Source organism: Chrysochloris asiatica, unplaced genomic scaffold, assembly GCF_000296735.1.
Source record: "Chrysochloris asiatica unplaced genomic scaffold, ChrAsi1.0 scaffold00040, whole genome shotgun sequence".
Lineage (NCBI taxonomy): Eukaryota > Metazoa > Chordata > Mammalia > Afrosoricida > Chrysochloridae > Chrysochloris > Chrysochloris asiatica.
In genome coordinates this window covers 21,772,122-21,789,806 of record NW_006408558.1, presented here as the reverse complement: position 1 = coordinate 21,789,806, position 17,685 = coordinate 21,772,122, and the positions used below count along the sequence as shown (strand labels likewise).

The following is a 17,685-nucleotide window of genomic DNA, read 5'->3' as shown; positions in this document are numbered from 1 at the left end:
GTGAAACACTAGGAAGTAGGAGGCCCGTGTGCAGTGGGGTGGGTGCTTTCTACTTAATTCCCCATCCCCTGTTCCCTTCGGGTCAGCATGTGTGACCCACACGTCATCCAGCTCTGTCCCTGCCCAGGTTCCACCTGCTGCAGGTGTGATAAAGGACTTTACGACAGGCCTGGTGGGAGTGAGTGGCCTCACCCTCTCACCAGCTGCTACCTAGTAAGGCACCTTGGGGAGGGTGGGGCAACCTGCTTCCGGGGAGGGGGAGGGGAGAAGGAAGTTGCTGTAAACCCGCCTCTTTCTCTCTGGTTCCCTTCCTTCCTGTTTCCCTCCTGCCCCCTTCCTCCCACCTTGCTCCTGATGTGGCATTCTGGGAGGGCACACACTTCTGGTCACCAGACCCTTACCCCAGAAGCGAAGCTGTGGGGCCCTGTCCCCAGTACTCTCAGTGCCAGGCCCAGCCTCTCTCAGAGAGTGGTGGTTTCGGTTGCGACACCGTCCAGGTTCCCAGGCTGGAGCTTCTTGGCCTGGCTGCTGCGCTCTCTTTCAGTGAGGAGGTGGTAGAAGGTGTCAACCCGCCTCCACTGAGTAAGGGTGGATGTTTGGGCTGGCGGCCTCCGCCCTGGGACTGGCTCTTCCCGGCCCCTGTACTTTGCCCTCGCTGCCTGACAAGTTCTGCTGAATGGAAGCTGTTGGTAGTCCTTGTCCCTTTCTCCAGCCGGGTATGTTTTCCCCTTTGTCTGATCATCCCTTCTACCCAAATACAGGCCCATCAAGGAATTGCTTAAGGGAGCCAGGCATTGGCAAGGGGTAGCAGAATCAAGAGCAGGCTTTCCGGCCCTCCTAGAGACATGGCCTAGGAAAGGCAGTGGGAGCTGAAGGAGGAGCAGGCTCCATGCTACAGGCAGGGGCTGGCAGAGACCCAGGAGGACGGGACCTGCAGTGGCCCTCAGGGCTAGTGCCCCAGGCCAGGAGTGTCTGTCCGCTAGCCAGCCCAGGCCTGGTAAAGCCTCAAGAGAGTCCCAAAGTGTGCTCTTCAGGGAGAACTGTTGGGGGGGGGGGGGGGCCTCCAGCGTTAGGGGAGGGGCCCTGCCTGCCTACCTGAGTCAGCACCCTGCTCTCGGGGTGGAGGCTGTCTTCGGGGCAGGCCTCACCCCAACTGTGAGCTCTGAGCTCTCGGGCAGAAGAGCCCTGGTGGGAACCACTGGATAGACGACTCTTCATCTTTGCATCCTGCATGCTTTCCTTTCTATTGAGGACCCCAAAGCTTCTGATTCAGGCCTGCTTCATAACCCACTTGGTGTGCCATTTGTGCCCGTACTGCTTTACACAGGGTGACCTACGCTCCTCTGATTCTTGATGAGAGCATTCCGTGGGGTCCTTCTTGTCCAGGCTTGGAGAATATGTGGTGTGTGCGCTCCCAGGGACTCCTCACTGTGAGCAAATCAGATAGAAGTGGAGAGGAGAGCATGTCTTTAGCCAGATCCCGTGTGGTACATCTGGATAGGTGGCTAGGCTTGCCGTTGGCTGAGTGGGCCTACCCAGAACCATAGAAGGCAAACTCAACCACCACCATCGCCACTCTTCCCCACCCCTTACCTTGACTTCAGGGAGGCTGCTAGGTAAAGAAGTTGTCAGGCTTGGGACTGTGACCCAAGAAACATTTTCTGTTGAAGGCACTTCCTTTCTGCACTCCCTCCAGTGGTCTCTCTGCATCACCGTGTCCCAGAACTCTGAGAGTTGTGCGTTCCATTTTGGAGGGGAGGGGATCGGAGAGTGCATGCAGTGTGCTTGCTGCTTCGGGTCCTGAGCCTTTCCTGCTATTGTCCTGGGGGCCCATGAGGGCCCCAGTTGGCCACAGATGCCCTGTCTGCTCTCCCCACTTCCCTCCTTCCACTCTTCTGGCAGGTGGAGGCGTTGGTGCCTGCCGACCACAGCCTGGACCCCTCCAGGGATAAAGGCCCCCTTAGCATCTCTCTTGTTGGCCTCTGTCTGGGTTGCAGCTGGCTTAGTGGGGTTCACCGTAGGTCCAGGAGGTTGTTCACAATGGAACTAAAAATAATAGCAGTAATGTTTCAACCCAATCATTGTATTGAACATCGAGTAATGTAGTTTGCAGGTGTTGTCTCATCTACCTACGTAAAATAGGGAATAGTTTCTCACCACTTTGCAAATTAGAAAGCCAGGGCTTGACCCTCGATCTGTTGGACTGCAGAGCTTGTCCACACCTTCTACACTACCTCCTGGCACAGATGAGGAACACCTGCACCAAACACCTTTTGGGTGGCTTCCTTCCCCTTACTGTGATAATCTCGCCTGCTCTGATGGGTGATGTTGATAATAATAAAGGTGTGGTGGGTAAGTGGCAGATTCAGGATTTGAACCCTGACAGTTTATCTCTAGTATCTACACTTTTAACCACCATTTCTCTACTCAATAAGGATAAGAGTAAATGATGACTCCTCTCTGTGGTGGCGGAGTCTGGCATGGAATACTGTCCTGCCATGCCACATAAACCAACCGCTGGAGCTGGAAGTTTCGGGAGGGTTGGCAGAGCAGAGTTCTAGATGGGCGGGCATCAAAGTGGTCTGCAGAGGTTCAAATCTTAAGGTAGATACTAACTGCTGCCTTTAGCTTCTCTTCTGCTGTCTTAGGCCAAGGCCTAGCCTCAGAAAAAAAAGGGGGTCATAGAAGCTCAGACGTGAACTAGAGGTCACCAAGGGAATGTCTTCACCTGTGCTCCTCTCCAGAGAGTTGGCTTAGAGGAGAATTTTCCCTCTTCACTACCCCTTAGGTTGTTCAGATGGGTGGTAGCCTGGTAGTACAGTCAGGAAGGACAGCTAGGAGGAAGTAAGCTACGGAGGCCAGCCTTCAAGACCTTGCTGGATGAGGTGTGGGGCACCCTTCAGTTATTAGTTGTTGTTAGGTGCCATCGAGTTGGTTCCCTCCACTTTACCAGGCATATGATGCCCTTCTCCAGGGATCAGTCCCTTTTGTTGACTTGTCTGAAGTATAAGAAACGAAGCCTCTCCTTTTAGGCATCTGAGGAGCATCTAGCTGTACTTCTTCCAAGACAGATTTGTTTGTTCTCTGGCAGTGCCATAGCTCAAATGCATCAGTTTTTCTTCATTGTCCATTGGTTGGGTCAGGCGCACTGTAGTTGTCCTCGCAATGACATCTTTGCTCTTGAACACTTAGAGGTACTGTACAGTACATTGGCCTAATACAGTATGTTGTTTGATTTCTTGACTGGCTGCTTCTGTGAGTGTTGATAGTAGATAAAAGCAAAATACAGTCTGACAACTTCAATCTTTTCTTCATTTATCATGATGTTATTATTGGTCCAGTTGTTTTCTGTACATTGAGGTGCAACCTGTATTGAAGGCTGTGGTCTTTGATCTTCATCAGTAAGTATATCAAGCCTTCACTTTCAGAAAGCAAGTGTATCATCTGCATGTTGCAGGTTGTTAATAGTAGTTCTGACTTACTTCACTGACCATGTTAGTTAATTAGTTGTTCAGTAGACTGACCCAAATGCAGGGGCCAGCAGGACCTAGAAATGCCCTTCTTTCCAAGGTGTGTGAACCCTAGAGTTTCTTTTAGAGAGAAAAAAAGCAGGTGTTTGAAAATTTATTTGTCTAGTGAATGCGATTTTGAGAACCAATCAGGCTTAGGTAAGCTGCAGAATGTGTGGAGAACAGAGGAAACGGTAGCTCCTTGGCTAAGATGGACCACAAAGACTTTGGAGCGAGACTTCAAGTAGACATGAAGGCCCATGAGCACTTGGTGAAGAGAGAATGCTTTCAAAGGGCTGAGGAGGTTGAAAGAGACTCTTTGGATGTTTCAGGAACCTCCCCCTTTAAAATGTGCCACATGCATAGGATCTTTCTCTTCAAAGGTTCAACCCCATATGCTTCTGGGATCTGGGTCAAACAGGTCACCAAAACAGCAGGCAGCAGCTGCTATGCAAAGAGAAAGGAAAAACCCCGATAAATGTTCATTGCAGTATTATTCACACTAGCTAAAACAGTAGAAACTACCCAAGTGTCCATAAGCAGATGAATGGATAAATACAATGTACATACAATGGAGTATTGACTCAACCAAAAAGAGAAATGAAGTTGTAATAAATGGATGGCCCTTGACAACAGCATCAAAAGGACAGACAGTGTCTGATCTCACTTACACGAACTAGCTTGAATATCTGCACAGAGTCAAGTTTTTAGGATTATTGGGGCTGTGGGGAGGTGGGTTGGGGACTTATTGCTTACGGGATACTAAATGTATGTGTTGAGAACGTTTGGAAATGGATAGTGGTGATGACTGGCCAACACAGGAATGCAGTGAAGGTCACTGAATTGTTGTTAAGTGCTATGGAGTCAGTTCTGACCCATGGTGACCCTGGTAACCATGGTGACCGACTTTGCAGTCCAGTGCACTAACCCACAGTGCCACACCAGGACTCCCACTGAGTTGTGGTGGTTGTGTGCTGTGGAGTCGGTTCCGACTGATAGCGACCCTGCACAGGGTTTCCGAGGCTGTAAATCTTTACGGGAGCAGAAAGCCTCATCTTTCTCCCGCGGAACAGCTGGTAGTTTCAAACTGCTGACCTTAAATAAGGTTCGTAGCCCGATTCGTAACCACCACGCTACCAGAGCTCCCCACTGAGTTGTAGTACCCTTAAAATAGTTTGAATGATCACTTTTTGTTGCACAGAACTTAACCACAATGAAATTTTAAGAAGAGAGAGGAAGGCCTTATGTTAACATAATGAAGGAGGGGGGAAATATCAGAAGACTTAGCTTGTGGTGTTCTTTTTTGTTTTCTTGCCTGAAAAGCATCTGTTTGCTTAATTAAGCTTCTCCACTCAGGTGGTAGCAAGCAGCTCCTTTGAAGCTGTGGTGTTGAGGGCCATGATGGGGGCTTTGATTCACCTGCCTGTCGCCCTCTGCTTCCAGCCAAGGCAGCTCTGGGTGGTTCTGGCTGCAGCCCTGCCCCAGTTTGCCCCAGTTTTCTGGAACAATACCCTCAGGGCTTCTTTGAGAGCCCTTAAGCCTGAGCTCTCTCTGAACAAGAGTTTGACCAGACTCTGCCTCGACAGCTTTGTTGAAGCATAACTTAGCACAAAATGCGCTCTCTGCATTTTTGTTGTGCATCCCCCACCTTGGTGAAGATTTAGAGTCCCCCCTCCACCTCAGAAGTCCACTGGTGCCTGTGTATAGTCTCCTTCACTCCTGCCCTGCCTGACCCCTGCTTTGCTTTCTGTCTGTGTGGTTTTGCCTTCTCTATAATCTTCTGTAGCTAGCGTCTTCCATTGAGGTTCTTCCATGTCCTTGAGTGTATGAATAGTTCTTTCCTTTTCACTTCTGAGTAGTAGTCCATTCACGGCAGCTATAGACATGTATATTGTTTCCATTTGGAGGCTATTCTGAGTATTTGCATACAAGCACACACCCCAGTCTTTTTTGAAAAACAGCCTCATTGAGATAAAATTCACACACCATACAGTTCACCTGTTTGAAGTCACTATAATTCAGTGACTTTTAATAAATTCACAGTTTATGTGCATCTGTCACCACAGTCAGTATTCGAATATTTTCATTCCCCCAGAATGAAGGCCTTACTTCCTAGGTTTTCACCCTCTGGTCCCCCAGCCCTCAGCATTCACTGGTCTGCTCTCTGTCTCTGTAGACTTGGCTGTTCTGGGCCTTTCACACCAATGGAATCTTTTAATCTGTGGTCTTTGTGTTCTGGATTCTTTCAATTAGCATCATTTTAAAATGTATCCATGAGGTAGGGCCTACCAGAATCCACAGTATAGATGGATCACAAATTGTTATCCCTTCATCCCTTGATGCCCAGGAGTTGTTTCTATTTTTGGCTAGTAGGACTAATGCTGCTGGGAACAAGTTTCTGTATAGGCATACATTTCCATTTCCTTTAGGAATATACGAGGGTGGGTCAAAAATTATCTGCATTCTGGTTGTAGAATTTATTTTAATCAACTTTTAGGAAAGAGATATACATCATTTTAAAAAATGTTTTAGGTGGAGCTACAAGCCACGAATGCACCTCTGTCTTCACGTCTTCATCAGAGGCTAATCTTCATACTCAAAGTACTGCTTTCAGGGGACCAAAAAGGTGAAAGTCTGAAGGAGCAAAATCTGAACTGTAGGGAGGATGCTTTAATACCTGAAAAGGAAGTTTTTGCAGAGTGTCAGCAGTGAGGGTAGAGGTGTGTGATGTGCACTGTCATGCATGATCACAATGCCCTTGAATAGCAGTCCTCTCTGTGTTTAATACCGAAGTTTAGGCTTCAGCTCTTCAGTGAACATCTCACTGTAATGAGCACTGTTGATTGTTGAATCTTTATCTAATAGTGTTCCAATTCTGGTCCTTGAGAATCCCAGAAAACTGTAAGCATCAATTTCCCAGCTGATGGTGGACTTTTGAACGTTTTCTTGGTGGGCGATTGAGAATGTTCTATTCCACACTCTTACCTCTACTCTCAGGCTTGTAGTGATGAAGAAACTTTTACCTTCCATTGAGCATCAGTCCAAATTTTGTTTGCAGATGTCCAAATACTTCGCTTTAGGCTCTTCCGTGAGTTGTTTCAGTACTCAGTTCGTACAAACTTTTTGGAACCCAAGTTGGTGTGGATGATTTCATAGGCAGAGCCACGGCTGATTTGCAGATGATTTACCACCTAATCCACGGTCACTTATCTATTTGACAGGATCATTTCACGGCTCACTCAGTGTAGGCATCAGCCATGGGCGTGGATGGGCATTTAATATAACCGGACTGCAGGTGATTTTTGACTTGCCTTCATGCTTAGGAGAAGAATTGCTGGATCATATGGTGTTGTTATAAGTGTGGTCAGGTTGGTTCCGACTCTTCGCGACCCTATATATAGTGCTTCCAAGGAGCACTTGTGGGTTTGAACCACCAACATTGTGGCAAGAATTTTAGGGTGGATCCTACAGCGCCACACCAGGTGTTTTTGTTGTTAAGTACCATCAAGTCGGCTGATTCTGACTCATAGCGACCCTGTAAAGGGTTTCCGAGGAGCAGCTGGTGAGTTTGAACTGCCGACCTTGTGGTTCAAACTGACCATGTGCGTTATTCTGCAGTGGCACGCCAAGACTCCCGCCACCTCACTCCTCCGTCATATAAGGACTCTAACTGTTCAGGTTTGGATTCATAGCAACCCTACGTACAACAGAACGAAACCCTACCCAGCCCCTTACCGTCCTCACGGTTGTTGTTACGTTTGAGCCTTAGATTACTGCTGTCTGCTGCTGTTCACGATACTTTCATCTTAGGTACGGTATCTGATAATGTTCCACGGCTACTCATAAGGTTTACAATGTCTTAAACAGTCTGTCTTAGTCTGGAAACTCCGCTGAAACCTGCCCACCGTGAGTGACCCTGCCTGTATTTAAAATACCAGTGGCATAGCCTCCAGCATCACAACACCCAAGGCACCACAGTAGGGCACACTGACAGAGAGACGTGCTAGTTTCCAGTATATATGGACATGTGGTTTCCTTTTTCCATTATTGTTTATAGACCTGGTTGGTGACAATCGTTGCCCCTTTTGCTTTGTCACCATCTTATTTGAGCTACAAGGTGTCTAAGGAGGACAGAACAGGACCTGGTTATTCAGTTTGCTCCTGGCATAATCATTCATTGAGCAATCTCCCACGAGCTGCTCTCTATTTAGGTGCGGGATGTATCCATGAATAACGATATGTAAAAGAACTCTGGTAGCATAGTAGTTACGAATTGGACTGCTAACCTTAGAGTCAGCAGTGTGAGACTGCTAGCTGTTCCATGGGAGAAAGATGAGGCTTTCTGCTCCCATAAAGATTTACAGCCTCGGAAACCCTGTGCAGGGTTGCTATGAGTCGGACTGACTCCATGGCATACCACCACTGCTGTCGCCACTGCCACTGCCTACTGTATCAGCGAATGTTCCATTGTTGTGCTGGACTAGACAGACCTTAAGTAAATGGGAGGTAAATGGGAGGTAATCAGTAGTAAAGGCAGACATGAAGGGTTGATGGTCTTGAGGACTCTAAAGTGCTCTGACCCTGGTCTCCTGTATCTGAGCACACAGGAAGGAGGCTGTGATAGGAGCAGCAACAGGGAGGAGAGTAGGTGTTAGGTCTCCCACAGGAGGTGAAGGAGCTCTTGGGTTACTCAGGTGGGGTAGTCTTGCCAGGTGGTGGAGCCAGTGATGGGACACTCAGAGCCTGAGCTCAGACGCCCACAGGATCTGGCCACTGGATCTCATGCTGTCTCTTTCGGAGGGCAGTCTGGCCCTCTCAGGCCTGTCTCTTTTCTTTGCTCCCACTTTATGGTCTCTTGCATGCCTGCCAGCCCTCTGGAGTCACCTCTGCATTCCAGCCTCTTCCTGGTTCGTAGAGTGCTGAGGGCAGGGTTTGGGCAAGTGCCTGATGATGGCAGCCTGCCTGATGGTGTGTGTCTGGTCCTGCAGCCCACCGGGGGACATCTGGACTCCAAGCCCAGCAGCAAGTCCAACATGCTGCGGGGCCGCAACCTGGTCACCTCTGCCGATGAGCAGCCCCATATTGGCAACTACCGGCTCCTAAAGACCATTGGCAAGGGTAACTTCGCCAAGGTGAAGTTGGCCCGGCACATCCTGACTGGGAAAGAGGTGAGCTCTAGGGTAGGGGGCCATGGCAGGATCTCCTGACTTTGATGACCCTCCAGCAGGTGGTGCGGGTGGGTGCTACTCTCACAGCCTGTTGAGAGCTGAGCCTCTGGGGTGTTAAAGCGATGGGGGAAAAGGGTGTGGGAAATACAAGGGAGAAAGTAGAAGGGAGCTGTGGGCTCTGCCTGGCCAAAGAAGTAACTGGCTTATTTCTCACTTCCAGGTGGCTGTGAAGATCATTGATAAGACTCAGCTGAACTCCTCCAGCCTCCAGAAAGTAAGCTTGCACACCGTTCTGTCCTTTCTAGCCCCTCCAGAGGTCACTGATTTCCTGGTCCCTAGTTTAAAATCTCTGGCCATTTCATTGTCCCAGGACCCCCGACCCCCCATGGCTCTGCTGGCACCCTGTGATGATGGATGCTTCCTCCTGGGTGGGCTTTCTGGCCTGAGGCAGTGGTTTTTCTGACATCACTCTGCCCTTCCCCAGCCATTTGGCCTACCTGTCTGACCTACTTCCTACATCTCATTATTATCTTCTGGCCTGGAGCCAACCTTAGGCAAAAACACATGTTTGTAGTCAATACTAGAAACCCATGCACCTCAGATCTGTAGTGAGTGGGGAGTGGCTCTAGAAATACAAAGGGAAGCTGCCTTTAGAGAAACACTGCCAAAGGGGGGGTGGGGGGCTTCAGAAGATAAATTCCATTTCTCTTTGGACTATAGGCTCTTTTTTTCTTTTTTAAGTTTTCGTTGTACTCTTGAATAATAGTTTACATGGGAGAACATCAGCTTTATACCATCGTTTTATTGCAATGATTACAATCACTTCCGTGTATCATTATTCAACATTATTTAGTTCCAGTCCCTCTTTTTTTGGGGGGGGGGAGGGGGCTGGAATGTACACAAAAACACTCAGGAATATATAATAATTTAAACAAACAAAGGGTGCATTCTGCTAGTTTGCTTCCTGGCCGCCATCACTCAGTCCCTTTCTTTCCATGAGCCCAGAGTCCAGCTGCTCTCTCTCTCCATGTCCTCATCTCTGCCTCCATCTCTAGTGTCGCTGCTTCTCTGAATTGGGTCCCACATTCCGCTTGTGCTCTTCTCCCTTGATGGTCCTAGGTCCTCGTTTCTGGACTATAAGATTACTCCCCCATTTTTGTTACAAAACTTCTACCTTTACAGTTGTGACAGCCGCAATTAGTCATGATAACAGTTAATCACTATTGATTCGCAAGACTCCTGTCCCCATCTCCTTTCACCAGACCCGTCTAGACAAGATGAGAACTATTCAATGGGGACTCTACCATCTCCCACACACTCTTAAACTAACCTCCCTTTTTTTGAAAATTTGTAAGCCAGTCACTTCGTGCCTCTATTGCCCCCTCATTTTAGGTAGCCAGTGTCTGAGTTGCCCGTTCCTATCTACCCTGTATACAGAGGGGATAGGATTGATACTCGATGTGAAGACTCTTTCTCTCTCACTTGGTACCTTGAGCTACTACATCCATAAGTATAGTCAAGTTCATCAGATTATAACAATTTACACTCATTTTCTTCATCAAAAAATTTTTTTTTTGTCTTCCTCTAGTTGAGTTCTGATTATCAAGCCATCAAGGCTAGGTCAAATGGAAAGTCTCTGAAAGTTTGGGTGTTTTTGTACATCTCCCCTCACTTCATAACAGCTGAACACTTCACTTTCAGCTCTACCCCTCCCTGACTATGTTCTTGTCCATGGGCTCAGGAGTCCCCAGGTCTCACCACACTTGGGACCAACCAGCCCTTCCTCTTCTCTCTCTCATCTCCAGGTCAACGGGAGTCTCTGGAACATGGTTGAACTCAGCCCATTTCTTCATTGCTGCCTTTCCCCCTCTTCCACTCACCAGTAGACCAACGTGGTCGCCATCAAGCTTACATGCCTGCTCATGTGTTCCCTTTGAGTTTCAGTCTTAGAGGCAGGTTTGTCCTAAAGGGCCTTGATTGCTTGCCTTGATGGCTCCCCAGCGAACAACTTGCTTGTTCATATTTCATCATACTGCCATTTTTGTTTTGGATTTTTCCTGCTGATCTTTCTTTGAAGCAGTATCCTCTGTTGCTCTAGCTGCTCCAGCCTGGTCTGCTTGTTCTTTCTAGTGGAAATGACCTACCTCAGAAGGTTCTGGATGGGACTCAGGAGCCCACTTAAGGTCATATACTCTGCAGAGGCTCCACAAGAAGCTTGACTGGAGCTCTAGATGAAGCTGAACATTTACTTTTCTTCTTGTCTCATTCTGGAAAACAGGGGTCTTACATAGGTGGTAGATGGGTACCCCCAAGTAGGATCACCTCCTTTCAGGCCCAGGAAACTATGAAATGCTCATAGGAATGAGCACAGATAGGAAGTTGATTGTCATTTGCAGAAGAGGGAAAGCCTGCAAGTGCCTGTTTTGAAACTCGAAACTCTATACCTTTTCCTCCCACCCTGGTTGTCAGCAATCAGAGGAAAGACAACAGAAAGGCCCCAGAAAGCTGCCCTTCATCTGGTCATTCAAATTTCCATTGTACTTTAAGGCTCCATCTGCCCCTGCCCCACATTTTCTGACCTTGATTAACCTCCTCCATTGTTTTCATTCTGTGGTGGGGGTGGTTATGTGCCGTGGGGTCGATTCTGACTCATAGTGGCCCTGCGTAGGGTTTCCAAGGCTGTAAATTTTTATGGGAGCAGAAAGCCACATCTTTGTTCCCATGGAATGACTAGTAGTTTTGAACTGCTGACCTTGAGGTTAGCAGCCCTGTTCATAACCACTACGCTACCAGAGCTCCTTTCATTTGGTGGTAGGTTGAGGTTTTCTTTTCTTGACCACATTGTAGTGTCAGAGTCGGGGCGGGGAATGTTAAGTGCCATCGAGTCAGTTGAGACTCCTAGCAACTCTGTGTACAACAGAAGCAAACACGGCTGGTCCTGCGCCATCCTCAGGATTGTTGTCGTGTTTGAGCCCATTGCTGCTGCCATTCTGTCAGTCCATCATATTGGGAGTTAAATGCAGTGAGGCACTGATAGTGATGGAGATAGATGCTCACAGAGTTAGTGTGTGTGACTTGAGATACCCTAGTGGCTCCTCAAGGATCCTTTGGTTTGAAGGAACCATGGCTGTCCTTCCCAGCTTGGTTTGGGCCATTTGATGCAGTCGACTTGTTTTTGGAATAATCCCTGTATTCAGCCAAGCCCTCTTATTTCTTCACCACTTAGTTCTCCCTGCCTCTTCCTGACTGCCTGGAAGGCACCAGTCTAAGGCGCCATTTGAATCTCCTTGAGCACATGCCATCATCAAGGCCCATTTGAATCTGGCCAAAACATTCTGCTTACATCTGATCACAGCAACGATTCCTAGAAGAGCGTTGAAGAAACTAGTCACCTCTGGGTTTGAGACCAGCCCCAGGAAGCTTTGGTGCTCCCCTGAAGACTGTCCCTTCCTGCTCAATGGATAAATGATACATGCTTGCCTTCATGACACTTCCATTTTCAGTGAGATAGACAACAAATAATGTGAAGTGAGTAATAATAGAGGCAGATGTACAGGGTTGGTGACTGTGAGGGCTCTAAGGTTGCTCTGAGACGAAGCTTCCTGACCCCTGCAGTCATCTGTCCCCAGCCCCCACTTCAGTCCTGTCCCGCTGCTACCTCTTCATCTGAGACATCTGCTGGGCCAGGGAAGGAAAGCCTGGGCTCATCCTCAGGTTCCTGAAGGTTAGAAGTTTAGTCTCTTCTTCCCTTTCTCAACTCAAAAGAGCTCTGGGGGCTCATTAAATCAAAGAGGGAGAAAACGTGTCTTCTGTTTTTCCATAAGCTATATCCTGAGTTACAGCTCCAGAGTCTTAACTGCCATGAAATAAAAAGAAAATCAAACCCCAGACTCCTCGGTACAGGGGGTGGGGCCTCAAAGTTACCAAAGCCCACACCCTCAGGACTCTGGCTCCCACAGCGGTGAAGAACTTGGTTTCTGTCTTCTTTCTCTGTGGAAATGTAGGGTTTGGAATCTCTGGTCTTGTTTCACCAAGAGCGTGAGTGTGTGGAGGTGGATTTGATTAAAATTGGCATCAGCTATATATAGGAATGGGCTCTTCTGTCACCGTCCTAAAGGCCCAGGAAAGAAAGGCTTCTCCTGCAGTTCTGATGCCTCTGACTTCTGTCATCAGAAGCTGACCAGCACTCCCTGGCCCGCACTCAGGCCACGCTGCCGCCTGTTTTAGTCACTGAACTTGAGAAGCAACTCAGGTTCTGAAGAGTCCTGGCCATGGGCTCACATGCCTTCCTCCGGAGGCTCCCTGCCCAGGCCTATCAACTGGTGGGGACTGGATTGGGGCAGCTATGGCAGGGGACCCAACTGGTTGGTGCCCATGCCAAAGCTGGGGTAGCAGGTCAGCAGAGGAAGCGTCCAGCCTAGTTTTCAGCTTGTCTAATGCTCACCCGTCTGGACAAGCGCCCTGGTTTTCTTGGAGGAATCATGGCACTATTGACTCTGCTTATGGAGCAGCCGTGACTCCTGGTGTTTTCTCTTCCAGCTCTTCCGTGAAGTAAGAATAATGAAGGTTCTGAATCATCCCAACATAGGTGAGAACGGCTGCCCAGGCCTTCTCCCCGAGGCAGCGTTGGCAGGGGCCTTGGATGTCTCTGCAACTGCAGATTCACTCAACATGCCACTTCCTCTGACCCACCAGACCACCCTTAAGAACTAACTGGAATGAGAGGGTGGGAGGCGGAAAGGAGAGTGTTTTGACCCCTGGGGTGGCCCCGACATGGTGGGACCCAATGTGTGACCCTGTTGTCACTTTGGCTCCTAGCTTGGCCTTTTCTCTTGCAGTTAAATTGTTTGAGGTGATTGAGACTGAGAAAACGCTCTACCTTGTCATGGAGTACGCTAGTGGAGGTAGGTGCGCCATCGCCTCTCCCCACCTCCACTTCCCAGCCCCAGGAGCTCTGACCTAGTTCTCGGGCTTTGTCTCTTTCAGGAGAGGTGTTCGATTACCTAGTGGCTCATGGTAGAATGAAAGAAAAAGAGGCTCGAGCCAAATTCCGCCAGGTGAGAACCTCGCACCTTGGAGAGGGCTTGGCCTCTGCCTTTCAGGCTTGAAGGAGATGCTGCCGTTTGGAGGGTCCTTTGGGCTTTGGCATCCCAGCTCAGCCAGCCCCTGTGTGGCCCACCGTTAGGGGCCCTGGACTGACCCTTCTTCCTGCCTTTCAGATAGTGTCTGCTGTGCAGTACTGCCACCAGAAGCTTATCGTTCATAGAGACTTAAAGGTAAGGGCTACAGCCTCCTGTGTCTTTCTGTGGGGATGGGGCTGCTCACCCTCCATTCACCTTGGCATGACCGTCTGTCCCCTCCCTCCCTCCCCCAAGTACAAAGAAGGGCCCTTCTTGGAACCACCTCGGGCCATTTCTGATACAGCAGAATCACCAGGCGATCAGAGGGCTCCTGCCATTCGCTTCTCAGCATAGCCCCTTTCAGTGGCCGCTTTAGGCTCTCCTGGTCCCTCAGGCAGCTTGGGGGCTGGCCAAAGAGAGGCTGTTGGAAGGCCCTCTGGCTGCAGGACTGAAGGTACACCACCTCTTTACTGAGCTGTTCAAGTTGGAAAGTGTCCAGCTATGAGTCTCTTGGCCTCCAGGTCCTCCAGACGTGACTATTGGCCCGCGCCTGATGCTGAAGCCGTGTGCTTTGCACAGTATCACTGAGCCTTCTGACCCCAGCTCTCACAGGATGGCCTGTTCCGTCGGGAGCCTGCTGTGACTTCTTGCTCTTCTCCCAGGCCACAGGCTTCTTCCTGTTCACTTGGTCCCGTGACATTTTCCATCTTGTCCCCCAGGCAGAAAACCTGCTCTTGGATGCTGATATGAACATTAAGATTGCAGACTTTGGCTTCAGCAATGAATTCACCTTTGGGAACAAGCTGGACACCTTCTGCGGCAGCCCGCCTTATGCTGCCCCAGAACTCTTCCAGGGCAAGAAGTACGATGGACCTGAGGTCGACGTCTGGAGCTTGGGCGTCATCTTATACACACTGGTCAGCGGCTCCCTGCCTTTTGATGGACAGAACCTCAAGGTAGGCTACGGTGCCTGCTTAGGTCATTTTTATTACTTCTCCTCTCTTCTGGCCTTGTTCCTGACCTCTTACCTTTGCTACCTTTGTATTTCTCCCAAGCCAGAGCCTCTAAAAGGGGCTTGCTAAAGGTAGAAACAGTTCAGAGGTCTGCTCCCAGCATGCTCTTGTTGTGTGTCATTGAGTCGATTTTGACTCATAGTGGCCCATGTGACAGAGTGGAAGTGCCCCCTACTGTTTACCAGGTTGTGATCTCTACAGAGGCAGATTGCCAGGTCTTTCTTCCACAGAGCAGCTGGGTGACTTTGAACCACGCCAACCTTTTGGTTTGCAGTCGAGCACCAGTTGTGCCACCAGGTCTTCTCAATTCCTTTCTAAAGCAATGGGCTCATTTGGGTTTACATATGTCGCGCCAAGGCACTCTTGAATTGTAGGCCTCTACTGGCCAAACTTGAGGGCACGGGACACCGGAAGTCACTGCGTCGTTGGGGCAGTGCACTGCCACAGGTCATCTGCCTCCTACCAGACTTCATCAGGTCCACCTGGCCCGTCCTAAGCCCTGAGAGTCCTTCTCTGGGTCTGACTCTGGCATCCTCCGCAGGAGCTGCGGGAGCGAGTCCTGAGAGGGAAATACCGTATTCCGTTCTACATGTCCACGGACTGTGAAAACCTGCTCAAGAAATTTCTCATCCTCAATCCCAGCAAGAGAGGCACTTTAGAGGTGAACAGCCTGGAGAGCCCTGCTAACTAACTCCAGGAAGACCCCCGGGTTCCTTAGGAAATCTCCCAGCTGAGTTGCCTCCTCCCCCTTTCCTTTCCAGCAAATCATGAAAGATCGATGGATGAACGTGGGCCATGAAGATGATGAATTAAAGCCTTATGTGGAACCTGTCCCTGACTACAAGGACCCCCGACGAACAGGTGAGGCCGTGCTGGGCTGTGGGCTCGGGCTGTCTAGGAGTCAGGAGCAGCCTAACTCTGTCCCCCTGTGCAGAGTTGATGGTGTCCATGGGTTACACTCGGGAAGAGATCCAGGACTCGCTGGTGGGCCAGAGATACAACGAGGTGATGGCCACCTACCTGCTCCTGGGCTATAAGAACTCTGAGGTGTGTACCCCCTGCTCCTCTCCCAGTCAGCAGCTCCTTGCCCCATGGGGGCAGCTGCCCGGCTCCCAGGAGGCGTGCTTTCGGCTGGCTGCTTTGAAGCCTGCTCTGCTGCCTCCCATCCTTACTTTCACTGGTCTCCATCACTGGAAGGGTCTAGGTCTCGAGCTGGGTGGTCAGTCATCCTTTGTCCACGCTGCTGAGACTGGGTCTAGGTCAGTCTGTCATTGGCTCTCTGTTACCCGAGGCGTCCCTGCATGGTGTCCACGTGTTTGATTTCCCTTTGTCTCTAGAAGTGTGACCTCTGGGATTGTGTATGTGTCTAGGCATGTGGATCTCTGTGGGTTTCTGTGTCATTGCTGGGACTTGCACTGGGGTCTGTGGGTCTGTGGTCTGTATGTCTGTCCTACTGTATGTGAATCTGGAGGATTGGTGAGTGTTTTGTTGGTTTGGGTGTCTGTGTCTGTGTGAGTCCTTGGGTATTTCTGGGAGTGGGTGTGTCTTCCCGCCCTCCTCTCCCTGTGATATGGGCTCCCTTGCAAGGGTCTTGCCTTGACCGCTGTTGAGGTGGTGCTGTAGACGTGTGGCCCTCTAGAGGACAGGGCTGTGTCTGTCTGTGGTTACTGGTGCCTGTGGCAAGGCCCGTGTCTCCCCAGGTACATACTGGTCTTGTGTGGGGAGCTTTGTCCCGCAAGCCCAGGTGCTGAGACTGTGAGTGTGCGCATCTGTTGGGGTCTCTGCCTGACTTCTGCCCTTCTTGTCCTTGCAGCTGGAAGGCGACACCATCACCTTGAAGCCAAGGCCTTCAGCTGACCTGACCAATAACAGTGCCCCGTCCCCGTCCCACAAGGTACAGCGCAGTGTCTCGGCCAACCCCAAGCAGCGGCGTTTCAGTGATCAGGGTGAGTGATTTTGAGGGTTGCAGGGGGTACCAAAGGGCTCCCCCCTCTCTAGAGAGCTCACAGACTCTGGGGGTTTTGGGTGACACTGCTGAGTTCTAGCCACACTGTAGTTGCGGGGCTTTGGACCAGTCATGTGACTTCCCTCCGTCTCTGTGCAGTGGGGTTGCTGGCAAGGTTGTAGGAGAGCACCATGCATGTGGCCTCGGTGGGCCTGGCCTTACCCGCTGCCCTCGCCCCTTTGGCCTAGCAGCTGGTCCTGCCATTCCCACATCTAATTCCTACTCCAAGAAGACGCAGAGCAACAACTCAGAAAATAAACGGCCTGAGGAGGACCGGGAGTCGGGGCGGAAGGCCAGCAGCACAGCCAAAGTGCCCGCCAGCCCCCTGCCCGGCCTGGAGAGGAAGAAGACCACCCCCACCCCCTCCACGGTGAGTGAGTCCCGCCAGCCTCTGCCCTCCACAGGGTGGCTCTCATCAGCTGTTCTTCCTCCAGACTCCCAGGCTTTCCTCCTGTTCTCATAGTAGAAAGCCTGATGATGAGAGTAAAGGCCAAGTGTGTCTGCTTGCAGCGGAAACCGGCTCTGAACTTGGGAGAGATGGTGACTGTCTGTCTCTCACTCTTTATTCCCCACAGAACAGCGTCCTCTCCACCAGCACAAACCGAAGCAGGAACTCCCCACTTTTGGAGAGGACTAGCCTTGGCCAGGCCTCTGTCCAGAATGGCAAAGACAGGTGAGCGGGCCCAGCCTTACAGTCGAGGAGCGGGGTGTAGAAACCTGCAACAGTGACGTCTGTCAGAAGAGCCATCTCCTTTCCTGCCCCTGGAATTCTGTCCCCGCTCTGTTCTGTCCAGCTCTCCATACACCCTTCCCTCCTCCCTGCTTCCCACCGTCTCTCCCTGTCTCCCACCTTCTCCTCCCTGCCCACCT

General features: G+C 50.3%; 1 protein-coding gene across 4 annotated transcripts in view; it reads left to right on the top strand.

The window, feature by feature from the left end:
* Nucleotides 1-17,685, top strand: part of MARK2 (MAP/microtubule affinity-regulating kinase 2) — a 60,501-nt gene that overhangs the window by 37,114 nt on the left and 5,702 nt on the right. For 2 of the 4 annotated variants that reach the window (XM_006861005.1, XM_006861002.1), the window contains exons 2-14: nucleotides 8,498-8,677; nucleotides 8,898-8,951; nucleotides 13,217-13,265; nucleotides 13,516-13,581; nucleotides 13,664-13,734; nucleotides 13,897-13,953; nucleotides 14,517-14,753; nucleotides 15,352-15,471; nucleotides 15,572-15,671; nucleotides 15,745-15,857; nucleotides 16,624-16,756; nucleotides 17,004-17,185; nucleotides 17,391-17,488. In XM_006861005.1, the coding sequence (XP_006861067.1) occupies nucleotides 8,498-8,677; nucleotides 8,898-8,951; nucleotides 13,217-13,265; nucleotides 13,516-13,581; nucleotides 13,664-13,734; nucleotides 13,897-13,953; nucleotides 14,517-14,753; nucleotides 15,352-15,471; nucleotides 15,572-15,671; nucleotides 15,745-15,857; nucleotides 16,624-16,756; nucleotides 17,004-17,185; nucleotides 17,391-17,488 (1,460 nt within the window). Of the gene's footprint in view, nucleotides 1-313; nucleotides 717-8,497; nucleotides 8,678-8,897; nucleotides 8,952-13,216; nucleotides 13,266-13,515; nucleotides 13,582-13,663; nucleotides 13,735-13,896; nucleotides 13,954-14,516; nucleotides 14,754-15,351; nucleotides 15,472-15,571; nucleotides 15,672-15,744; nucleotides 15,858-16,623; nucleotides 16,757-17,003; nucleotides 17,186-17,390; nucleotides 17,489-17,685 lie in introns of those variants that run through there. The other 2 variants (XM_006861003.1, XM_006861004.1) reach the window with 2 other exon arrangements.